The sequence below is a fragment of the Bactrocera neohumeralis genome, unplaced genomic scaffold (assembly GCF_024586455.1).
Source record: "Bactrocera neohumeralis isolate Rockhampton unplaced genomic scaffold, APGP_CSIRO_Bneo_wtdbg2-racon-allhic-juicebox.fasta_v2 cluster09, whole genome shotgun sequence".
Lineage (NCBI taxonomy): Eukaryota > Metazoa > Arthropoda > Insecta > Diptera > Tephritidae > Bactrocera > Bactrocera neohumeralis.
In genome coordinates, this window is record NW_026089622.1 from 25144751 (window position 1) to 25168777 (window position 24027).

General features: G+C 36.9%; 4 protein-coding genes across 10 annotated transcripts in view; 1 reads left to right on the plus strand and 3 right to left on the minus strand.

Moving 5' to 3' along the window:
• LOC126764053 (uncharacterized) overlaps positions 1-13199 on the minus strand; it is a 917515-nt gene extending 904316 nt beyond the window's left edge. For 3 of the 7 annotated variants that reach the window (XM_050481799.1, XM_050481798.1, XM_050481803.1), the window contains exon 1: positions 13081-13184. The gene's annotated coding sequence lies outside the window, so the exon portion shown is untranslated. Of the gene's footprint in view, positions 1-13080 lie in introns of all 7 variants that reach the window. The other 4 variants (XM_050481794.1, XM_050481793.1, XM_050481792.1 and 1 more) reach the window with 2 other exon arrangements.
• Positions 1-24027, minus strand: part of LOC126764112 (uncharacterized) — a 423412-nt gene that overhangs the window by 58388 nt on the left and 340997 nt on the right. The window lies entirely within an intron of this gene.
• Positions 17921-19973, minus strand: LOC126764118 (uncharacterized). Its single transcript, XM_050481917.1, has 2 exons — positions 19315-19973; positions 17921-19250 (listed from the first exon to the last, which is right to left on the minus strand). Exon 2 carries the CDS (start codon positions 18909-18911, stop codon positions 17958-17960), a length of 954 nt encoding a protein of 317 aa, XP_050337874.1. The 5' UTR covers positions 18912-19250; positions 19315-19973; the 3' UTR covers positions 17921-17957.
• LOC126764678 (uncharacterized) lies at positions 21397-22005 on the plus strand. Its single transcript, XM_050482333.1, has one exon. The coding sequence runs from the start codon at positions 21397-21399 to the stop codon at positions 22003-22005; it is 609 nt and encodes a 202-aa protein (XP_050338290.1).

Here is a 24027-nt window from a genome sequence, read left to right on the forward strand (position 1 = left end):
ATGCTGCAAACATGTGTCAGATGAACTATGTCGCCCTTCTAGAGAAAATGGCAAACGATATCCGAGATTGTCCAAGTTAGCACTTAAAATTCTTGCCATTCCATTCTAGCAGTGCAGCATCAGAGCGAGTGTTTTCGTTTGCCGGTAATGTCATTACATAAAAGCGCAACAGAATAGCGCCAAAGACAGTAGACAGCATTCTTTTTCTAAATTCAGTTTACAACAAAAAATTATAAATTTTTTTAACAAAACTTATTTGCTTGTATATGTACCTTTGAATGAGTAAATTTAGTCCTTTTTTTCAAGTGCATTTATTAATATAAAGATTTATGAATTTTGTTAACGTACATAGGTTATTTTTAAAATATGGATGATCTCATTTTGTTATTTTCAAATAAAAACTATTAAAAAAATAAAATCGACCTGTTGATTTCTTAGTAGTAACTTTTAAAGTCATACGAAAAATTTTCTTTGTTGCGTATAAAACTGTATGAAAACATTATAAATAAGTAGTGAAATAAATTACCAACATAGAAATTAAAAAAAAAAATTAAAAAGGAGCAAACACAATGAAGCTAAACTGAAAATACTCAAGTCACTTAAGTCATTCAAAAAAACTGTTGATGTCTATTGGCGCTTTGAATCATTTCATTTGTCTTGATTGAATTGTTGATTCATGAGAGAATGAGCACAATAACGGGTCGTATGAAAAGAAACTTACTCATTGTTCATACTCTTGCTATGTGTGCCTTGCGTAAATGTGTTTTTGTGGATATTTGTGTATGTTGAATTTTGATTTATATTCACAAAAACCCTTTTTTGTGTTATTCAACCAATAACTTAAAAAAGGGAATAATTGCAGATCTCTGCTATGCAAAAGAGGGCATAAACTTATATCTTGCGAGAAGTTTAAAAACTTAAAGATTAACGAACGAAATAATTTTGTCAGGTCAAAAAGACTTTGCAAAAAATTTCCTGACACATGCACATACATATACAAATTGAAGAAGCATATTTAATTGCTTATTATTACTATTCTATCTCATTTCAAAGAAGCATTTGCACAAATAGAACCACGAGTATAATTGCAAAAGCAAATCCCGAAAACCAAAATTCTAAAAATTGCCAAGAGTCACCATGTTTCTCAAAGGCACAAAAAGCTCAAACGTTGCACAACGAAACAAAATGGACTAGTTATAATACTAGTGACCACCATACCAACTCAAGTTAACTAAGTTTGTATTAAACAAATACCTTAATTCACAATTAAGGAAATTTCAAAAGTTAAGGAAACTTCCCCCTATAACAAACAAAACTCTTGAAGATCAGTACTGTGAAGACTTCTCAAAAGCCACAACTACTCGATTAAATATTGGTCGGTACGTCGTACGACTACCACTAGAGCCACAATTTTTCATTACTCCACAAATTGGCATAAACAATAAAGTCAGAATTACAGTCTACAGACAGTCCCTAAATCACAATTAAATATTACCTATAATAACATTATCCAAAAAGTCGAATAATATAAGCATCTACGTAAGCGCTCCACAAATTGGTGATTATTGGGAATCAGCTATACAAAGCATTAATTAATTATAAAGAATTTTCTACTTTACGCATCAAAGCCGTTCTCCATTCTCGGCCATTCTCTCGCAAGATCCCTTCTGAGCCAGGCGTGAAGTTACTATCCTTTATAAGCCGATAACACAGAAAAGGCAAATAATAAAGAAATTTTAAGTGAAACCACAAATAATAATTCTATCAAGGAAACGAAAGCAAATATATACCAAATATGTTTAAAACCAAGGCCGTTTTTAGCATTAACGGGTATTTTGCGCCTTCAGGTACTCTATCAGAAGTACTCCGAAATACATGCAATCGCATATACATATAGTACATACGTGTAATACCAGGCAAAATATTCGCCTAGCGGGCCCAGGATGTATAAATGAGTTAAGCCTCTCCCCACTGTACACCACCATACACCATAACCGATGACACCACACTTATACTTCACCACACAGGACAACATACCACACCATCGCATCGAGTATACACCATCCCACTAAACAAAAAGGATGGAAAGCAGACGCCATTCGTCACACATAATTCGACCACCAACATTCGCTTTAGATTTTTCGACACTGCGCCGCATATACCACATCTTTTGCTTCGATCTACATCCCGCGCTGACCTACAGCGATCAAACACAGTGAACCTCAATTCGATGCAATAGAATATTTTGCAAAACCATAATTATATAAACAAAGACATCTTTAAATAACTTGAATCTTTTAAATACGCTAGTTTTTTTCATTTTACACACTTGCGCGAGTGTGAGGGCATATTAAAGAACCTAAATTTAGTGCCTGGTATTCCCCAGTAAATTGGGTCTTTATGTAAACAGTCTGTGTGTCAAAAATGGGTTGAATCGGACCAATACTTCCCATAGTCCCCATATATGTATCTAATATAAAGATTATCTAAATTCCGGGTGACTTTGTACCGCATATATCGGCCAATAAGTAAGTTATCTCAATGAAAATAAGAGAGCGTGTTTTATTCATAACAGTGTATCCTTGTGCCTAAAATAGATAAATTTGCGCGGAAACTTGGACTAGCCCCTATATTACTAATATCAGGATTTTCGAACATGCGGCTGACTTTTCTCTATATGATTGGTTTTAAAACTTAAAATATTTCCCGGCCTTCGATTCTTACAAGTTGCAAGAGTAGAGTCTTCGGTTGCACTCGATCTAAGCCCTTAGTTAGTTGTTTCCTTAAATTTTTCTTAAGTTTGTAGTTCAAACTACCGTTTTAAATTATTATTTTCGGCACAAATGCTTTTGTGTAATGAATCTGAGGTTTATTAGTTTAACATCTATTTTTATTGTATTGATGTAAGCGCCTATTATACTTGTATATATGTATGTATTAGTGGCTTTGTCTGTACCTTGCTGTTGTTGTTGTTGTTGTTGTGGCCTTTACTGCTACTGTTGCTTGCTGCTACTGCTACCGCACTTTTTATACTCTTGAAACCAGTTGCTAGAGAGTATTATAGTTTTGTTCACCTAAGAGTTGTACGTATAACCCGAAACTAATCGAGATAGATATAGTGCTATATATATAATAATGATAGGGATGACGAGAAAAGTTGAAATCCAGGTGACTGTCTGTCTGTCAGTGCGTCCGTGGAAGCTATAATTTGAGTAAAAATTGAGGTATATCGATGAAACTTGGTATACGGGTTTCTTGATTCTAAGAAATTTACGAGATCAAAGATGGGGGTAATCGGACCACTGCCACGTCCACAAAACGCCATTAACCGAAAACACATAGAGTGGATTGCAGTAGGGGCACCTGTGGGCAAAAAATTTTGGGAAGTGGGTGTGGCCCGCCCTCTAATATGTATAATCACGCTCACTCTCCATTTAACGGTACTGGTCAAAACTACTAACAGCGCAATAAATAATTACGCCAGACCTTTGAATTTTACCTCCGATATGGTATGAAAAAGCTTTATGAGAGCCGCTGTGAAAATTTGACCACGGGCGTGACCCCGCCCATTTTTTGATGAACTCCCATATCTTGTGTCCCGACCAACCAATTTCGACTAAATTTAGTACGTAGTCTTCTTTTCGCATTCCTTTGTCATGTATAAACCAAATCGACATACAACCACGCCTACTTCCCATATAACACAATTTAAAATTCCATTTGATTCTTTCACTTTCCTGTACGCAAATCAAAAAGTAGGTAACATAACGGAATACAATTTTTCAGTAATAGTTCCCTTAAAGTATGTCACCTTTTGACCAAAAATTGTCCAAATCCAACCGAAACTGTTCAAAACAGTTGTACCGAATATGTTGACCCCAGTATACATATTTGTATACGAACTAGTCCCTCAGTTTTTAAGATATCATTTTGAAATTTTGTAAACGTCATTTTCTCTTCAAGAAGCTGCTCTTTTGTCGGTACTACCGATATAGAACCACTATAACATAATAATGTAATATACGAAGAAATTGTTAAGATCGGCTTACTATAGCATATAGCTGCTATACAAACTGAACGATCGGAACCAAATGATTGCATGGGAAACTTCCTCATTTAACGATATATCTTCACGAAATTTGGTATGAGTTATTGTTCATAGAAATAATGTAATATCGAAAGAAATTGTTCAGAGCGGCTCACTATAGCATAAAGTTGCCATTCAAGCGGAACGGGATCTCAGTAGCATGGAGCACTTGTGGGCAAAAAATCGAAAAGCTGAGGGTGGCCGCGCCATCGAATAAGTTCAATGTACATATCTCCTAAACCAATAGAGTTGCAACTTTTGACCAAAAATTACTCATATCCAACAAAAACTGTTAAAGCCCTTAGGTATCGAATATTTGGACCGCTGTACCTATAGACTTTTGATCTTAGATATGGGCCAATGTATGAAATATATAATTTAAATTCATTAATAACCACTTTCTCACAATGGCATATCTATATGTCAAAAAGGGGTTGAATCGGACCAATACTTCCCTTAGCCCCCATATACTTGAATGTTTTCGAAAATCCAGTGACTTTGTACCGCATATATCGGCCAATATGTAAGTTATCTCAAAGACAATGATAGAGAGAAATAGAAAAATTTGAGCGAAAACTTGACCAAACCCAATATAACTAATGCCAGGATATTCGAAGATCCGGGTACTTTACTCTATGTGGTTGGTTATTTAGTATGAGGCGGGTATTACTAGGTGGTATTGAAAAAAAAAAAATAAAATCAGGTCGATACCACCCCAACTCCCATATACTACATACAATGATTTTCGTTTTTCTAACAAACCTTATGTGGCTGTCAGTGCATAAGTTATAAATGGTATATATGTATGTATATATTAAATTGGCTTTCAATCCTCTGGTTGACGTTTTACACCTTAAATTATTTCCCTGGCTTTGATTCTTCCAAGTTGTAAGAGTATCAAATGTTCGTTTGCACCCAAACTTATCCATTCGTTACTTTGTTTTTTTTGTTGTTATACCCTTGAAAAATTTTGGTACAGAGTATAATAGTTTGTTCACTTAACGGTTGTATGTATCACCTAAAACCAAGCGATATAAGTATATATAGGGTTTAATATACACAAATGATCAGGATGCTGAAACGAGTTGAATTTCGTTTGACTATTAGTCTGTCCGACTGTCCGTGCAAGCTGTAACTTGAGTAAAAATTTAGATATCTTGAATATGCGCGTTCTTTGGCTAAAAAGTATGACGGACGACACGCCCACAAAACCGCATTAGACGAAAATCTACGAAGTGCCATAACTAATCACTAAAATAAGATATGGAACTGTAATTTAATCAAAAAGATCGCATTGGTACATCTGCACTAAAAAAATAGCCAATATCGTTTAGTCGTTTACGCTATTTATATAACGATATAAAACCTTGCACGAATAGTTTTTTTAAACTTTGGCAGCCTGTCTAGGCTAGAAATTACTCCAATACTTTTGACCGAAAATGTCGGCCAATGTGTGAGATATAAAATTTAAATGCTGAGAGAATCCTTTTCTGATGTAGTATGTTTGTATGTAAAAAATGAGTTTTGTATATCGGATCAGTACTTCCATTAACCCAATATTTCTTATAAAAAGATTTTCGAACTTTCGGGTGACTGTATACCGCATACATATGTTTTCATACGTGATCAAATAGAAATGAAAGGCGTCTTTGTTCATAGCGTTGTATCTTTGTGCCTAATTGGGCAAAAACTTGACCCAGACCACATATTACGAATACTAGGTTTTTCAAGCATCCGGCTGACACTACTAGATATAGATTGGTGAGGGTTTGTGAGGTTTCTCAATGAAACAATGGACAAATTTTATTAGTATGTTATTAGAATGCGCGAAGTAGTCCTTTCTTACTTGTTATGTTTACTTTTCTGTCATTTGGGTGTTAGGACTTTTTATTTGTTGTTTTTGCCTATACTTTATCAGTTACTACAAATTGCAATTCAATCTATTTGTCACATCCACTTGGATATCCTATGATATTGCTCATACGGAATAAAATTTTATATATATTTATGACAAACGGCAGAATTGTGCATTTAGACAGCTGATTGTTAAATTTGCTTATTTATTAAAAAAAAGTGAAATAAAAATTAATAAGAGGAAATTATTAATGGCAATTTTGGTATTTTTGGAATGTCAATATAAATTTAATGATTTATTAAATACTTTAAAATAAAACAAAGAGCAATTGAAACCATTACTTCATTGTAACGCGAAAAAAGTGTGCGAGAAAGTAAGAATATTTCTATCCATTCTTGCAAACTGTGCGTCGTTTATTTCTGCCATCTAAAAATATAAATTTTTATTTTGTTAATATACTTGCACATAATTAAATTAGAAATGTAGAAACTGATGACCTCTGAAGCTGTTAACACAAAGGAGGCGGCAGACTTCAAGCGACATCTTTCAAACAATAGCAAAAATCGGCCAATTTTGGGCCGTGAATGCACGAAATTTTTGTGCATTACTAATTTGCTTTAACATGGATCAAATGCACAAGTTAATGCATATTAAGCCCGCTAATGCAAATTAGGGCTCTCGTATGTCAAGGCTATTATAGCCCTGACAGACGAGCATAATTAATGTGCATTAAGCAACGCTAATACGCATCGAAGTTTTATGGTGACAGATGACAGATTTGTGCATTTATATCCTGACAGACGAGCAAAATTAATACGCATTAAGCAACGCTAATGCGCATTAAAATTTTGTGGTAACAGTCGGCAGATTTGTGCATTTGGACAGCTGATTGGGAAATTTGCCCCCCTTGGAATCGCAAGCAAACTTTTGAACCTGAAAGTTTCACTTGTTTGCTAGAAAAATATTCTCAGCAATAAAAAAATGAAAGTACAACAGTGACACTCTTCTCACCAAATACACTATGGAAATGACAACAACAAGATACTATCATAAATTGCATTATATGACCTGTCTAAACTTATTCAACCCTTTTCTGGGCGACTCACAGCGGAAGTACTAAATTCTGAATTGAGAAAGAGTCGAAGTCTTGAGTACAGTATGAGACATATATGCCCCAAGGATATATAGAATTAATGAGGCGTTTGATAGTCGCAAACGGAATCGTGTCTATATGTTTTTCGTAGTTCCTGGTGTCAGCTAGCGTCAGTTGACACCATGAACCACAAAAAACATAAAGACATGATGCCGCTTGCGACTATCGAATGCCCCATAGGTTCGATATCTCTGCGGGCATACGAGGTGTGTTCAAAAAGTATCGCGAATTTTGTGTTTTTTCAAAAATTATTTATTTATTCATGAATATCTGTTTTATCCCCTTCAAAGTAATCCCCATGAGATATTATACACTTGTGCCAACGGTTTTTCCAATCTTCGAAGCACTTCAAAACATCATTTTTTTTTATCTTCTTCAGCTCCTCCTTCGATGCCGTCTTTATCTCGTCAAGAGAAGCGTAACGTCGTCCTTTCATGGGACTCTTCAGTTTAGGGAACAAGAAAAAGTCACAGGGGCCAGATCTGGGGAATACGGTGGCTGCGGCATCATTAGGGTGTTGTTTTTGGCCAAAAAGTCGCGCACAAGCAACGATGTGTGAGCAGGGGCATTATCGTGGTGCAAAAGCCAATTTTTGTTCTTCCACAAATCCGGGCGTTTCTGGCGGATTGCTTCGCGCAAATTGCGCATAACTTGCAGGTAATAGTCCTTATTGACCGTTCTTCCCTGTGACAAGAACTCATGATGCACTACGCCCCTGCAACCGAAGAAAACTGTCAGAAAACTGTCGCGATACTTTTTGAACACACCTCGTATATGTCTCATACTGTACAATTGGTACTATGGATTGTAAAAACATTCGACGCATGGTGACGTTTCATTTAAATCCGTTTATCTCGCCAAAAATGCCTCAACTTGACTGTCCAATAGAATCACGGTATGCCCAACTGAGCGGAATCATCTATATAGTAACTATAAGTTGCCCAAGTTACCCATTTCATTTTCGTCAATTTCTGTGAAGTTATACCTTATTCTGGAAAATAAAGTGCCCAATTTTGAATATCTTAAATGGTAAATATCGATGTTGTTTCGATTTTACTGTTCACTTTTGTGCGTGGTGAAATTTCACTTACATTCAAACGAGTGTTTACATAAAAATTTAGGTTAGGTTTGTTTATTCAACAATAGTAGTAGCCAATTTTGCATATAGAACCCGAGTTTTAATTTGCCCTCGTCCTCGGAACCCGGCGATTCCCGACGATAACAGCTGGTCCGGAAACGCCTGGAAATCAGGCACGGAAATTTTCCTGGCTCTGTCGGGAAACGTTCCCGATTTTTATTCACATTTTGTAGAAAAAAAATATTCTGCCGGGTTCGAACCCTAGGCTGCGCAAGTGACCTGCCAGCTTAACCACTACGCCACGGGCGACTTTGAAATGTAGATCTCAAATATGATAGACCTTCGCTAAGCTGTTAAATCGGTTTGACAGACAATGAAGAAAATGAATCTCCCAATGGAGAAATGCACTACGATAGGGGCTGATGGATGTGCGGTCATGCTGTCAGATATCGGAGCAGTCAACGAAATTCCGAGAGAAACAAAAAATGCTGTCATGACTCCGTGTTTCTTCAAGAACTCATTTCCAAAACGTGTGACTGTATTAGCAAAGATACTTGGTGAAAAAATTGTCCAGTTGTGTGAAACAAGATGGGTAGAGAGTCACGATGCTGTCCTTCAATTTGTTGCGAAGTTACCGTTGATCATCGAAGCTCTGTCAAAACTCAGTGAGTGGAAGAACAGAGAAACAGCAGGCAAAGCAACAATTCTCATATCGGCTTTGTGCAAGCGAAACCGAGAACATGTGGCCGACAAACGAAACGCGAATATTACGACGTGAAAACTTGCGAAGATTACTACAGGGTCTCTGTCTACATAACTCTGCTGGATACCATCAAAGAAGATTTAAAAGCTCGTTTTTCACAAGAAGTTTTGGATGGTTACCAATTGAGTGTGTTGCTCCCAGAAAAAGCAAGTCTTTTAAAAGAAAACGAAATCGATGATCTAATCGGATGCTTGATAGAAAGATTCGGGAATCTTCTGGATGATGAAAAAAGCGTACAAAAATTGAAATTCAAAGGTGAATTAAGCTACTGGCAATGTCACTGGCAGCAGCAACAAAAAATTAAAGGCAGCGAAATTCCAACTTCTGCACTGGAAACATTAAGAAAATGTGATGTCGACATATTCCGAACAATCCACACCTATCTCCGAGTATTCTGTACTCTTCCCGTAACAAACGCGAGCTCTGAACGTTCTTTCTCTTATCTTCGACGCATCAAAACATGGCTTAGGACGACCATGATCCAAGAAAGACTAGTTGGATTAGCTTTGCTTCATATGCATCATGACATCGAAATTACCGCCGAAGAAGTCATCGAAAGATTCGCAAAACTTGGCAGTCATCGTTTTGCGTTATGAAACACGCAATGTAAAAGGATTTTTCTGTTTGAATTTTTAATAAAATGAGCCACTATGTAATGCATGTATACGGTTGACTTTTCGATTATAACCACTTAGTTTACCTAAAAATTGGAATTGATAATTTTTGTTTCATAATTTGTACTGTATTTCTCTCGCAGTAATAAGTTTGAAACCCAAATCGAAGGATAAATTCAATTTCCCCTCCCCCAAGAATCGTCTCTGGATCCGCCACTGTACAAATTTGCATTAACATGCGTCAAATGCGCAAGTAAATGTAAATTAAGCCCGCTAATGCAAATTAGCGCTGTCGTCTGTCAGGGCTATTAGTCTCATTATTCTAATGATTCATAAATAAAGAATATATAAATCTCGAAAAGTTTCAGATGTTATAAATAACTAAAAACGATTAGGTAATATTTATTACCCGTTTTTAGACACATTTAGAAACAGATTTTTCATTTTTTGTACCATAATGTCTTATGATATACACCACGTAAATACACTCGTTATATTAAGTCAGCTGGAATAATTTAAATGGTTTTCTGGATAAATTGAATGGTTTTAGTAATAATCATTGATATGAAATCAGAATATCAGAATCTATTTTCAGCGACAACGTACACTGTTCTCAAGAAAATATCTCCACTCAATTCGTAAATACTATATTTATCATACTTTAACAATTATATATGCTCAAGCGTCAACGGCAAGAATGAATCCAAGGGCCTCCCCTTGGTTAAGTATGATAAATATAAGTATATGTTATAGGGTTAAAAACTACGAGCCTTATAGAAAAATATAATCACAAAATTTATGTGTAACATTCACATAACCAAGAGGGGTATTTTTATTTTAATTACGAATTTCTTTTTGAATTTCTTTTTTCTTTTTAAAAATTTGGTGAAATTTTATTGTCACAAACTCGATGCATTTCTTTTATCCAAAATATTATTTTTTACCTTTAGGGTGACAAAAAGTTAGTAGGCCTTAGGTTCGCTGAAATATCTACTATCTAATGGTGTAAAATTATTACATTTTACTATAATAAATTTGCTCATAAAATGCAAAAACAGCTAAAAACGATTCTAATCTGTTTTTCTTTGTTTCATCTACCTATTATTTATTACACCTAACAAATACAAAATACAAAAATTCCCCAGAGGAAATTGATTCCGATCGTTCAGTTTGTCTTGCAGATATATGGAATAGTTATCCAATCTTAACAATTTAAATTTAAAATATTGTATTATTGCCTTAGGCAATAACTCTTGCAAAATTTGAAGATATCTCGTCAAATGAAAAAGCTTAGTTTGTATGGCAGTGGTCCGGTACCCGCGGTTTCGACGAGCAGCTTGGGGAAAAGAGAATGTGTGCAAAATTTCAGATCGATATCTTTAAAACTGAAGGGCTAGATCGCGCATCTATGCATCATGCGTAGTTTGTGTTTTATGTTATAGAACAAAAACAGATTTTAATCATCGAAAAACATGCATTCTACACTCGTGATATACTTTTTCTTCTTTACTGGCGTAGACACCGCTTACGCGATTATTGCCGTTTCTTCTTTTCGCTACGTGGCGCCAATTGGATATTCCAATCGAAGTCGTGTCCTCCTCCACTTGGTCCTTCCAACGGAGTCTACCTCTTCACCTGCTTCCCCCGGCGGGTACTGCGTCGAATACTTTAGAGCTGGAGTGTTTTCGTCCATTTGGACAACATGACCTAGCCATTGTAGCCGGTGTCTTTTAATCGCTGAACTATGTCAATGTCGTCATATATCTCGTACAGTTCATCGTTCCATCCAATGTGATATTCGCCGTGGTCAACGCGCAAAGAACCATACATCTTTCGCAGAACTTTTCTCTCGAAAACTCGAACCGTCGACTCATCAGTTGTTGTCATCGTCCAAGCCTCTGCACCATATAGCAGGACGGGAATTATGAGCGACTTATAGAGATTGGTTTTTGTTTGTCGAGAGAGGACTTTGTTTCTCAATTGCCTACTCAGTCCGAAGTAGCACCTGTTGACAAGAGTTATCCTGCGTTGGATTTCCAGCCAGACATTGTTGGTGGTGTTTACGCTGGTTCCAAGATAGACGAAATTATCTACGACTTCAAAATTATGACTGTCAACAGTGACGTGAGTGCCAAGTCGCTAGTGCGACGACTGTTTGTTTGATGACAAGAGATATTTCGTCTTGTTCTCGTTCACTGCTAGATCCATTTGTTTTGCTTCTTTGTCCAGTCCTCGTATAAATCCAAGATTTATCATCTGTCATAATTTCATAGACGTATTTTCAAGCACCGAGCCCTATTCTTTTTTTGACCGATTGACTAATTGTGTGGGATACCAAGTGAAAAAAATCGTTCACGATCAAATGTTCATGCAATATTGAATGTATGCTCCCACTAATGCCTATAGTTCTCTTGTAATATCAGTTTGCGCGCAGCACCAATAGTTTCCAAACAACAACTTATTTTGGACGACCGCCATGATATTCGTCTTAGGCCGCGGCAACACAGTAAACGACTGAGCGATGAGCGGCTGATCGGCTGAGCGACGTATGGCTTTTTACTGAGCGATTAGTTGCTAAAATGCCGTTGTCAAGGGCTGTACAGCGTATATTACTGCTTGAAAAAAGACATCATGTTTATAGAATCTTGCTACGTATAAAAAAAGAAAGTATGGGGTTCATCCTATAAACCAAACAAGATGGAAGTTCGGTGAATTTAATCATTTATATCAAAATCTACCTAAATTTCCAGATAGATTCTTTCAATATCTACGTATGTCTATACAATCTTTTGATATATTGCTTGATGTTCATGTTAATATGTTAACAATCAATTTTTTTTTATGAATAAAAAAACACTCACCAGAACAACCACATATTTCTCCCAGTTTTTTCCATATGTTGTCAGTGATATTTTTATTTTTGAAGTCTTTGTAGCTATCCTGCCACAAAACCGGGTAGCTTTGCACCTCAGAAATAAGCATTTCAATGTTAAATTTGTCCATTCTTTCTGTTCGTCGCTCAGCAGTCAACTGAAAATTAGAACATGTTTTAATTGTTAAGCGACGTCGCTCAGTCGCAGAGAAATCGCTCAGTCGCTCAATCGCTCATCGCTTACTGCGTGGCCACTTCAATGGCATTTCATATGTTTTAATTTCGTCGCTCATCGCTCAGCCGCTCATCGCTCAGTGCGTGGCCGCGCACTAAGGGTGATCTACGATCTCGATTGGATTCACAATATCATCAGATAATCCACGTCGAAAGTTGTAAAACATAATCTTGCGAAAATGTTCGCGAGATAATTCCATTTTTTTGGCCGATATGAATATTTTAAGTAACTGCAAACAACACAAATAGCGCTCTTATGTCAAAACGTTCTGAGTACGTATAACATAAAATTTTTCAAACTTTATGATAGAGTTATAGTTGCCATATTGCAACACTTAGATTGCCAAATCCCGAATAATAAAAGGCAACCTGCAGACAGACACACAGATTGACAGGGCTTAATTGACTTATATACTATACTTACATATGTTAAAGGGTCTTCGACGTTGCCTTCTGGGTATTCCAAACATCTTGGCAAAATTTATATACCCTGTTGATGATATTAAAAGAATCGTTTAGTGGGCTCTTTTTTGTGTTTACTTAGCAAATCTACCATATTAATGTCTTTAAATTTCATACTATAGAAAGTAGAGATTTCCATTAACATAAAACATACTCACTTAAACAAAAATTGATATTTTAACTTGTCATTTTTTTAGTTAGGATTTTTTCGATTTTACGTCAATATAAATAAATAAATATTTTAAGTTTAAGCATTCAGTAAGACATTGACATACAGTTAGTCACATAAGTAAGTATACACCAGCTCTGTCTTTACAAATTGTTGGAATTAACGCATTTCTCAAAAATATAATCAAAAAAAAAATTTCAAGGAATTTGAGTATTGGTAGGCGGTTATATAAGCACACAAATTTAACTGTTAATTTTATAACCCGTTAGGCACACATGGCTTTGTTGGTGATGAGAATGAAATTTATATCACAAAAGTTAGTATACAGAGTGGGTTGCTTGGTGAATCTATGTATCTTATTTTTCGTTTTTATTTACAAAAGTTCAAGCAATTTAAATAAACAATTGAAAGTGAGTTTAAACAATAGAAGAAATATATATTTTTTTATTTATGACATAATTTTCAGCAATGGCACCGAGAGGAAAAGAGATTTCTGACGATTTGAAAACTTTGATAATAAAATATCACAAAGAAAATAAATCCTTACGTGAAATCGGTCGTTTAGTAGATAAAAGTTTTGCTACAATACAAAAGATCGTTACTAAGTATAAAACTCTGGGAAACACAGCAAATAAGTCGCGCTCCGGTCGCCCACGGGTCTTCAGTCATAGGGAAAATAGCTTAATTGTACGCAAAGTAAGAACAAATCCCAAACTTAGTGCCCCTAAATTAAAATCTGAAATGGAAAATGAGATTGGAAAACATTGTAGTACCCAAACTATTCGACGTATATTGTATAATGCTGGCTATCATGGACGTAGTATTAGGAAAAAGCCGTTCGTGAGTACCGTCAACCGACATAAACGGATCGCATTTGCAAAAGATTACGAAAAGCATGACCAAACATTCTGGAACCAAGTCATATTTTCAGACGAATGCAAATTTAGTATATGTGGATCCAATGGTCGTGAAAAGGTTTGGAGAAAAGTTAACGCAGAGTTATATCCTATGAATATGACTGGCACTCTTAAGCATGGTGTGAGTTCGGTCATGGTTTGGGGGTGCATGGCGTCAAAAGGGGTGGGTAATTTGGGTTTTATTGAGAACACTATGGACCGATACATTTTAAAATATAATTTAAAACAAAGTGCTATTAAATTGAACATGGAGGGGTCATTCATCTTCCAGCAAGACAATGACCCCAAGCATACATCGAATATTGTGCGAGAATGGCTTTTATATAACGTGCCAAAACAATTGAAAACACCGCCACAATAACCGGATACAAACCCTATCGAGCATTTGTGGGAACACTTAAAGCGTCAAGTACGTAAACATTTGATAAAAAATAAGGATCAGCTAAAAAATATCCTTGACGAGGAGTGGAATAAAATACCGCCAGCAGTAACACAAAACTTGGTGAAATCAATGTCATCACGACTTAAAGCTATTATTAAGTCTAAAGGTTATCCAACCAAGTATTAGAATATAACTTTAATACAGCCTTTTTCTTACTTTTTCTACCACTTAATCTATCGTATACTTACTTTTGTGATATAAATTTATATCAGATTTTGTATAAAATTCAAAAAAAAAAACTTATTTTAATCATTCTGTAAATATTTCTGTACTGGAGTAGATCCCTACGTTTCTTTCGAGTAAATAAAGCATTATTTTATTTTATTTTGTGTTATTTAACAAAACTGTGAATAAAAAAAGGTGAATAATCCCGTCATACCTAGTGTATACTTACTTATGTGACTAACTGTAAAAAGATAAATTTCTATAAAATTTCGTGAAAGAGTATTGTTCACATACATTTTGAGGTTATGTGAAAAAAGTCTATAATGTCTATGCAACTTAAAAAAATCGTTCCTAACACTTAAAAATTCAACCCCGCTCCTCCTCTTCATTTTCGCGGCTTCCGATTGGCCGTAAATTACTTTTCTCCTAATCTTTGTGATTTTGTCTTTTGTTTCCGATGGGCTTCAATCCACTACGAATTTCTTTTTCTTTATCATTTTTAAATGCTTCTGTAGTCTAAGGTGCCAAACACACATGAATTGATATATGGATATCAAAGTTCACATGAAGATAAAAAGGTGTCTACGAAAATTTGTTTATGGATTTTGTTTGTGCACGCAGTTTAATTAGATCCGTCCCACAAATTAGCCTAGCTCCCAAAGTACTACTAATCGGCAGTTTCTTATATGAGGTTTGTACAAAAGTATATCTAGTTGGCAAGCTCGGCCATTTTGCATGTACTTAGTTAATTTTTGACAGCTTTTGCTTGGACTCGTTTTGGTACGTCTTCGATTTCTGCTTACTTCAAAAAATGGATCAAGGAAACTGTATAAAATTTTGTGTGAAAAATAAAGTTAAGCCGACATGTTCCGAGTGCCGATCGTGACATATAATCAAGCTACTTTTGAAAAAAGTAAGATGGTACAAAATATTTAAGAGGGTCGAGAAAAGGGTCGTATGATCATTAAGAAATATACGTTTTGTTTCATTGCTATGAAGACATTATATTTCTGTGAAATATTGCTGTTAATTTAAAGCTCTATCGTAACTCTCAAAATTGTAAAAAAAACATTTTTTTCTAACGGTACTCTTTCTACTATTGTGGGTAGTAAGGGGAATGCACAGAAACCGGTGTTTCACCACGAAAGATAAGAAACAAATTTTTCTCCTAATAATTGTGTTTTCTTTATTATTAATAAATGCGAATATTCGATTTAGCATTGGTGTAATAAGAAGGTAGAACAAGCTGGCCATTCTAAAACATCGATACTTCAACGCTTCAACGTAAGCCACATTTTCGTGTACTTGGTCGTATGAATTTTTGCAGATTTGTTTCTAATACTTCCTGGTATTCGAAACTATTTATTCAGAAAGAAGGGAATGCCAACGGTACTGTCCCAGAATTTGAAAATGCGCCCATACCATAAGGGAGCCTCCGCCGAAGTTACGCTTCGAAAAATATCTTGGTTCTTTTCGTTAAAACCAAAAAACCGTTTGGACCATCAAGTTGAACTTTTTCTCTTCCAAAAAAATCACCTAGGACCAATAGTAAAGTGTTGTTTCAAGAGTGGCGCTTTCTGCATTTGCTCATGTACAATGTTAGAATTTCGTTTCACCGCACGCCAAATTTTTGAAACAGATGTAGATGTTTGGTTCTCTCTTTTTACTTTCCATTTTGCGGTCGTTTTATTTAATAACTGTGCAAAAATTTTCTCTTTCCTATTCCGTGTAAATAATTCTCTCTGATCAGAGTAAGTTCTCAGGCCATAATTTTGTTTGGTATTTACGTTAATCATGTTTCTGTACTAGTGCAGTAAACAAAAGGTTGACTTCTGAATAGTATACGAGATTCCCTACTTAAGAAAAGGTTTGGAAAAGGTTCCAACTTTTTAGTCTGGATGCTAAAAGTTCGGACTGCAATTTTGAAAGGTTTAGATCTCGGACTAAGTCATTAAGTTCACCCTGTGAAATTAGATGCGGCGCTGTTGAAAATCCTGGTAAATCAAATAAAGGATCGGTTGTCATTTCCTTTGCGGTTTCCGTAACATCACTTGAAGAGTTATTCGATTATAGTTCTTCATCGAGACTCCAAGATTCTGCTGATTTTGGAATACGAAGTTGTTCACTGTGTGTTTGTTCACTGTGACAGGTCTTAAAGCTGATGGTGAATTACAGTACTTTACCAAATGTTAAGACTTCGGTCCAATGCCTTTAATATTCGTGAGGCAAAAATAGCAGTATGTAACAGGGTCTTTAGTTTCTCTCCAAACCATTGGCACTGTAAAGGACGATTTGAACCTTTTAACCAAGCTGTTAACAATTTTACAACAGATGTGAGCACCATTGGCACTGTAAAGGGCGATTTGAACCTTTTAACGAAGCTGTTAACAATTTTACGACAGATAGAGGGGCCCATCTTGATCCGTCACTTTAACACCAATTTCGTAAGCTTTTAGCACAAGCGGAGTAAAATAATGTTTTTGCGATTTAAAAGTTAGTTCTCCGCACACGTAACAAAAACTGTTGGCACTATTTACGCACTGCCTAGGCATTGTACCTAAAAATCTTAAACACAGTAGGAATGTTAGGCCACGTTTTGATTTCGGTTAAAAAGTCACATAAAAGTTATTTTTTGTGAAAATTCCAAAGCATGGATTTGTAGTGCGAGTCGTAACCTTCCTTCTTTTCCTTTAAAAGTTATAGCCATTGGCGCAAAAAACCTGATTTTGCGATTTTGTCGGGCCAGTCTGTAAATCGATTAAAACATGATTGTTACCGATGAAAAACGTTTATTTATCAATGGAAATGAAATTGAGATTCATAAATAATAAGAAAAATAGGAATTGGCGAAAATAATTATTCCGACTCGCAGTGGATGCAGGTGTAAGTGTTCGGGTTCGGTCCGGCACATTTCACGTGAACCCCTCGATCACAAACGATGCAATGGGCCGTGTTTTTACGATTCGGCATCTTTTTCTTGCAAATCGTGCAAAAATCGAAGTTCTCTTCGATGTCGGTTTCGGTCGGAGACGGGCTTCTCTTCCGTGGCGTCTTCGATTTGCCACGGCCTTTTTGCTTCTTGGCTGTTGGTTCATTCTTGGCTTTTTCGGCCTTGTCACGCAGATCTGCGACAACCTCAGGCGATGTCAAAATCGTTGACTCCATTGTCTTGCGGCCACGTTTTGATTTCGGCGCAGGTGTGCCCATTTCAACGGGCCAACCGATTTCAATGCATCACGGAGCTGTGGAGCCGAAACAAGAGACAACGACGATGATGCAGCACCACTTGTTGAAGCTGGGGCACTTGTCGATGCCTCCGACGTTGACACCTCCTCATTCGCAGCAGTCACAATGGCATCACCAGAGGCAAGAACTCGACGTTGATTGTCGGCGTCTTTCTCTTCGTCACCGAACAAATTTTCGCCGCTCAGTTCCGAAGCGACAAAGTCAACTTCAGTGAAAATTTGCGGGTTGAACGGGTAAATGCCAGTTGTTCGGAAGCCGGATTTGATGGTTTTCGGCGTTAACATAACATCCAGGCACTGATCGACAAGGAGCGGCACATGATGCATATCGAAAGTGACACCAATGTTGGACTTTTTCCATGCATCATGCTTCACGGTCATCATGCCTTTAAATGGTGCAAATACCGCAACATCTAGCGGCTGCATTTTGTGCGTGCATTTCGGCGGAAAAGACAGCAACGTGATGCCATGATCCAACGCCAAATCTATCGCCTCGATCGATAAATGCGAACCGTGGTTGTCCAGCAGCAACATGGTTGGCGAATCGGCATTAGCACCGGTGTGCTTGATGAAAGGACGCATGAATTGAGGGAATACGTCAGGGTTCATGTAACCAGAACCGTTCGCAACACCAACAGCGCCATGACTCGCATGAGTCATAAAAATCTCTTTCATGTTGACTCGGGGAAAGAGGAAGAATGGCGGTATAGACTGGCCACTAGCGCTGACGGCCAAAGCCAAAGACACATTGGTGCCTTTTTCGGCAGATGTTGATGAGCCGACCTGCTTTTGTCCTTTGCGCGCGATGGTTTTGACAGGTCTGGTTGGCACGGTCGGGCACCCGGTTTCATCCATGTTCCATATTCAGTGAGGTTCAAACGGCATCTTACCGAGAACGGATGAAAGGTTGGCAAAGAATGCATCGACATTCTCTTTTTTGAATCGCTTCGCACGGCTCTGGCTTACTTGCTCTGGTGTTCGCAGTGACAAATTTTTGTGGCGTTTCATGAACGCCAACTGCCAATTCTTACTCGCCTGTTGATTGTCGTTCCATGGATCCGGATACGACGCGCCAACTTTCCGAGCAAATTCATACGCGAGCCGACGAAGCTCCATCAAACTAATTCCATAGTTGATGTCGCTGGCCTGGAGAATGTAGCTTATCAGCGCCTGCTCTTGTTCGATGTTGAAGATCTGAAACAAAAAAAAATTATTTATTATTCGATGAAAGAAAAAGAAAGAAACCAGCAGAACTCACTGTTTTTGTGCCCATCGTCGTTGGCAGTAGTAACTTCGATGCTCGCACCATCAAATGCTGCAATATAACGCATCAGGTTGGTCCTCGGAATTTTGAGTGCCGTCGCAGATTGTCGAACGCTGTTGTGATGTATTTTCACCGACTTGATCGCCTCCAAAATGTTGTCGAAATCAACAATTTTCTCTTGTTTGGGATAGTACCGCGGCATAATGACTAAAAAAAATTTTTCGGAGCACGAAACTATCAGGAAATGTTGAAAAACTATTGTGTTGTTGAAATTCTGCACGAAAAATCACTTATACACGTCAAATATATGAAGTTAGCATGTCAAATGTAAAAAACTATGTGGCCCGACTTTCCCCGAGATTCCCCAAACGCTCATATTTGCAAAATGGCGGTGGATAATGAACACAATGTAAATTCGTGCAAAATTTCTTTAGTGTGTCGAAGGCTAAAGGCTCAACTAATATTATAAACATATTTACCTGGATGAATTTATTGGAAAATGTGAAAAAAATCAACTGTACACAGAGTTGAAAAAAAACTTTCGGAGTGTCGAATTTCTTTTTGTTGTCGCAGAGTGTTCACAGCTCGAGTGCTATATAGAAACTGAGCTTAGTATGAGACGAGCCGATGACAGTTGGTTGCAGCTGTCAACCTATACTAGGGAAAAAAATATTCCCCCCGTGCCCACCCCACCTTCCCCTACTTTCAAAAACGTAAAAGAATGTGAACTCAAAAACGTTTTGGTATTCAAACATAGAACACGTAACCGTTTCCAACACCGTTAGTCTACTGATAAATTTTGTAAAATAAAATGATCGTAAAATACACTGTTTACTTCAAACAAGCTGGCAGAACCGGTCTAAACCGGATAAATCCCTGATCGTATGAAAATATGAGATGATGCAATATAATGAAATGCTATGTATTGTGAAATCTAAAGCCGCAGGTTACAGAATATCTGTGGGTGATAGAAGAATTCTGTTTTCAGATTTGACTTCAAGTTATCAAACTACATTAGAAACACCTAAGAATTTTCATGTCACAAATTATGTGTCTACCAGTGCTACTAGTATACCTTATCAAAACTTCGCCAATTCCATATGTAGTATATTATCTGGCCTGTCTAAAGATTTTAAACAATTTTTTCTTCAGTTTTGGAATAAACATAGGGCGCGAACGGACCGAAAAAAATGCAGCGCCAGAGCCAGTGCAGTGGGCAGCAATGCGGCAGTACCACACGTGCCAGTGCGAATGTAATCGTCGCGAGGCGCGCACAAAGCAAGGGCACCCGTGGACGTGCTATTCCAGAAATCGGGGGCGCCACGCTATTAGTGCGAGTCTGTCAGTCCTGTTTCTGTGCCCACTGCCGGCCGTCCCGTGTGTTGTGCTATAGGCCAGTCGGCCACAATCTGTGTTCATCTGTGATCCAGGTGACAAAACGCATGCTTTTTTCAATAACATATGATGCAATGATGTAAAATTGTGCAAATTGTAGATTTTGTTTTCCATAGACAATGAGGACTATCGGAAGGTGCTTTCTGATTTTCGGTATAACTTCCGGTTTAGCCGGAAATACTGTCAATTTTTGTCTTTCAAACGACACATACATGTTTTTCTTCAGTTTTGGAATAAACATTCATTCCCCTCTAGAATAATATACAATGTGCATAAATTCCAAGAAAATAGTATTTGAAAATTGTATCCTAATCTAGCAATATCAACTACACATCAAGGTTCCTATTTATAATATCCATGGAAACTTGCCATTAGTCGTTTTACGTTATTGTATAGGATAATTAGTTCCTATTCCAAAATCAAGGGAAAAATATGTAGGTGCCATTTGAAAAACAAAAATTGGTAGTATTTCCGGTCAAAGCGCAACTCACTCAGGTCGAGCACAGATGAATAGTGACGGAGAGATTGCAAAATGTAAATGCAATAATAAATAGATTGCTGTCACAATTAACCATATACCGAGAGACTTTCTTCACAAAAATTTTGCAACCATCAATTGTGACAGCTGAACAATTGCAAGTAACACCAGATTTCCAAGATACTCGAAAACGACCAAAGAAAATGATGCCGGGAGAAAAAGCGAAAGATGAATCTCCATCTATAAGTGCCCAAACTCATTTCAAAGCAGGATTGATCCAAGTTCTTGATCTTATGATTGCCCAAATGAATACCCGGTTCATCGCTTTAAATGAAGTTGCCGATGATTTCGCATTTTTGAGCGGTCAAGCAATTGTGAACACCAGTGTTACTCAACTAACCAAAATAGCGGCAGATCTCGCTATCAAATATCCTGATGACTTGGATCCGCATGAATTTTCATCAGAAATTGAGAGTTTCAAATTTCAAGCAACGACGCTGAAGAGTGAAGCCAAAGACATGAACCATTTGAATGTATTAGAAAAAATATTCGATTTGTCGCTCGAGGATGTATATCCGAACATAACAACAGCACTGAGAATATTCTTATGCATGCCTGTTACGACGGCTACTTGCGAGCGTTCTTTTAGTAAGCTAAAACTCATCAAATCTTATCTTCGTTCCTCTTTAGGACAGGAACGGTTGGCGAATATTTCTATTTTGTCGATTGAGAAGGATACTACAACACGTCTCAATTTCGATAAAATAATCGATTTATTTGCAGAGGCGAAATCCAGAAAAGTATTATTCTGAACGATATAAGCGATCCTTGTATAAATTATTATTGAAAATAAGATGTACGTTCTTTCACTTGTAAATATATGATTTTTGATTTGGGCAACATCGGTTTCCATTATACTATATGGTAAGGGCGCAAGCAAGGTTGTTGCCACAGGCGCTGAAGCAGCTAGTTCCGGCTCTGCCGGATCCCAATAATTTTTCTATCCTGATTTTGGCAAATTGACAAATTTTGCTCAAACGTGTTTTTTTTTTCAAGAACTAGGATATTTGAAGTGCGACTAAGTGTGACCACATGGAGCATTCTGTTTCCATTACGATGTTCGAGAACATATAGAAAATTTTGCAATTCAAGTGCCCATCTCGCTATTCTCAGTGAGTGAATTGCAGTCAGTGACTATCTTAAACTTCAATCCTTGCAGATATACCCAAAATCTCCGGAGTGCATAAACAATTGCAAGTATTTCCAGCTCAAAGCTCTGGTATTTAGATTCGGGCTCGCTAGTAGGTTTCGAAAAAAAGACTTTGTGAAATTAGTGGTCGCTCTTTTTTTGTAATAATATTGCACAAAGTTCCTTGGGACCCCTTGGGTCGTAAATCGCTAAGGTAGGAGACTCTATTAATTTATTTTTAAGTTTCTCAAAACTCTGTAACTTGTCTTCTCCAAATGTAAATTTAAAGCTTTTTTGTATAAGTTTGTATAGAGGCTGAGCTTCTCGTGAGAAACTGCTTTGTACAGCGTTTGTGTTGCTATGTATAGGAAAGTTCACTATAGCTTCTACATTCTTTTCATCCGGTCGAATAACTTTACTCGAAAGGTTATATCCTAAATAGGGTATTTCTGACTCCATAAAGTGGCATTTATCTAATCTCAATTCTAATTTGTTTTGTACTAACTTATCAAAAATTTCCTGCAAAATGTCTAAATACTCTTCTTCATTACTTGTAGCTATCATGATATCGTCTAAATAAATAGCAATTTTTTCTGCTCGAATCAGATCATCGAACACATTGCTAACAAACCACTGGAAAGTTGAAGGGGCATTTTTGGTGATAGATCGTACTCTTTAGATCGAATAATGAAAAAATACATTTATTTGCTGTTATTATCAATAAGACGCAGAGGATACTTATCTTTCAATGTTAACTTATTTAAACTACGAAAACCCACACATAGCCCTATATCACCTGTATTTTCCTTACTAAAACAATGAGGGCCTTCTCGGAGAACAATTAAAAGGCTTTTTTCTACTCAACATCAGTTTCATCTCTCATTTTTGGCGTATCGGGGCGCTTACAACACATATAATAATCTTGAAATATTTGCACAAATTTTATTTTTGCATAGACACTTATTTTTGACTTTTGTTTATACCACTGTATTTTAAGAATACATTGTTGTTTCCATTTATTACTGCATCTGGTACGAACTGTTGGCGAACAAAACTAATGGGGCCTCCCGTATCAATTGACGATCCTAATAAAGTTTTATAACTAAATTTGAAATTAATAAATAAATAAATGAAACACCTTACAAATTCATCGCCTTCCGTCAATTTGGTAACATGTTGTACAGGTCGGCACTTTCTTTGAGGACAATTTGGTGCAAAATGGCCAATTTCTGCGCGTACATGGCACGCACCAAGCTCCCGTTTGGATTTTCGGCATACATTTGTTAAATGTCCGAAGAAGTTACAATTGTAGCATCTCACGACTCCCGCTGCCTGTTGTCCATAACTCGACTGCACATATTAATTATCTGCTGTCATTTAAGTATATCACACGGTATATACCGTGACAATTGAATGTTTCGAAATATTTCTAACAATTCATATTTGTTATGAATTCGTGGCATTTTAGCTTGCGATCGTAAAGTGTTATCCGGAATACCCTCAATTAGATATTCAACCAGTTCATCTTCTCCAATTAGAATTTTATTTGCCAGAATCAACTTTTAATGGAAATATTTTCGAAAGTTCGGTAGTCAGCCACTGCCTGGTTTCAAATTTTTTCAAAGAGAGAGCTCATTTTCATTAA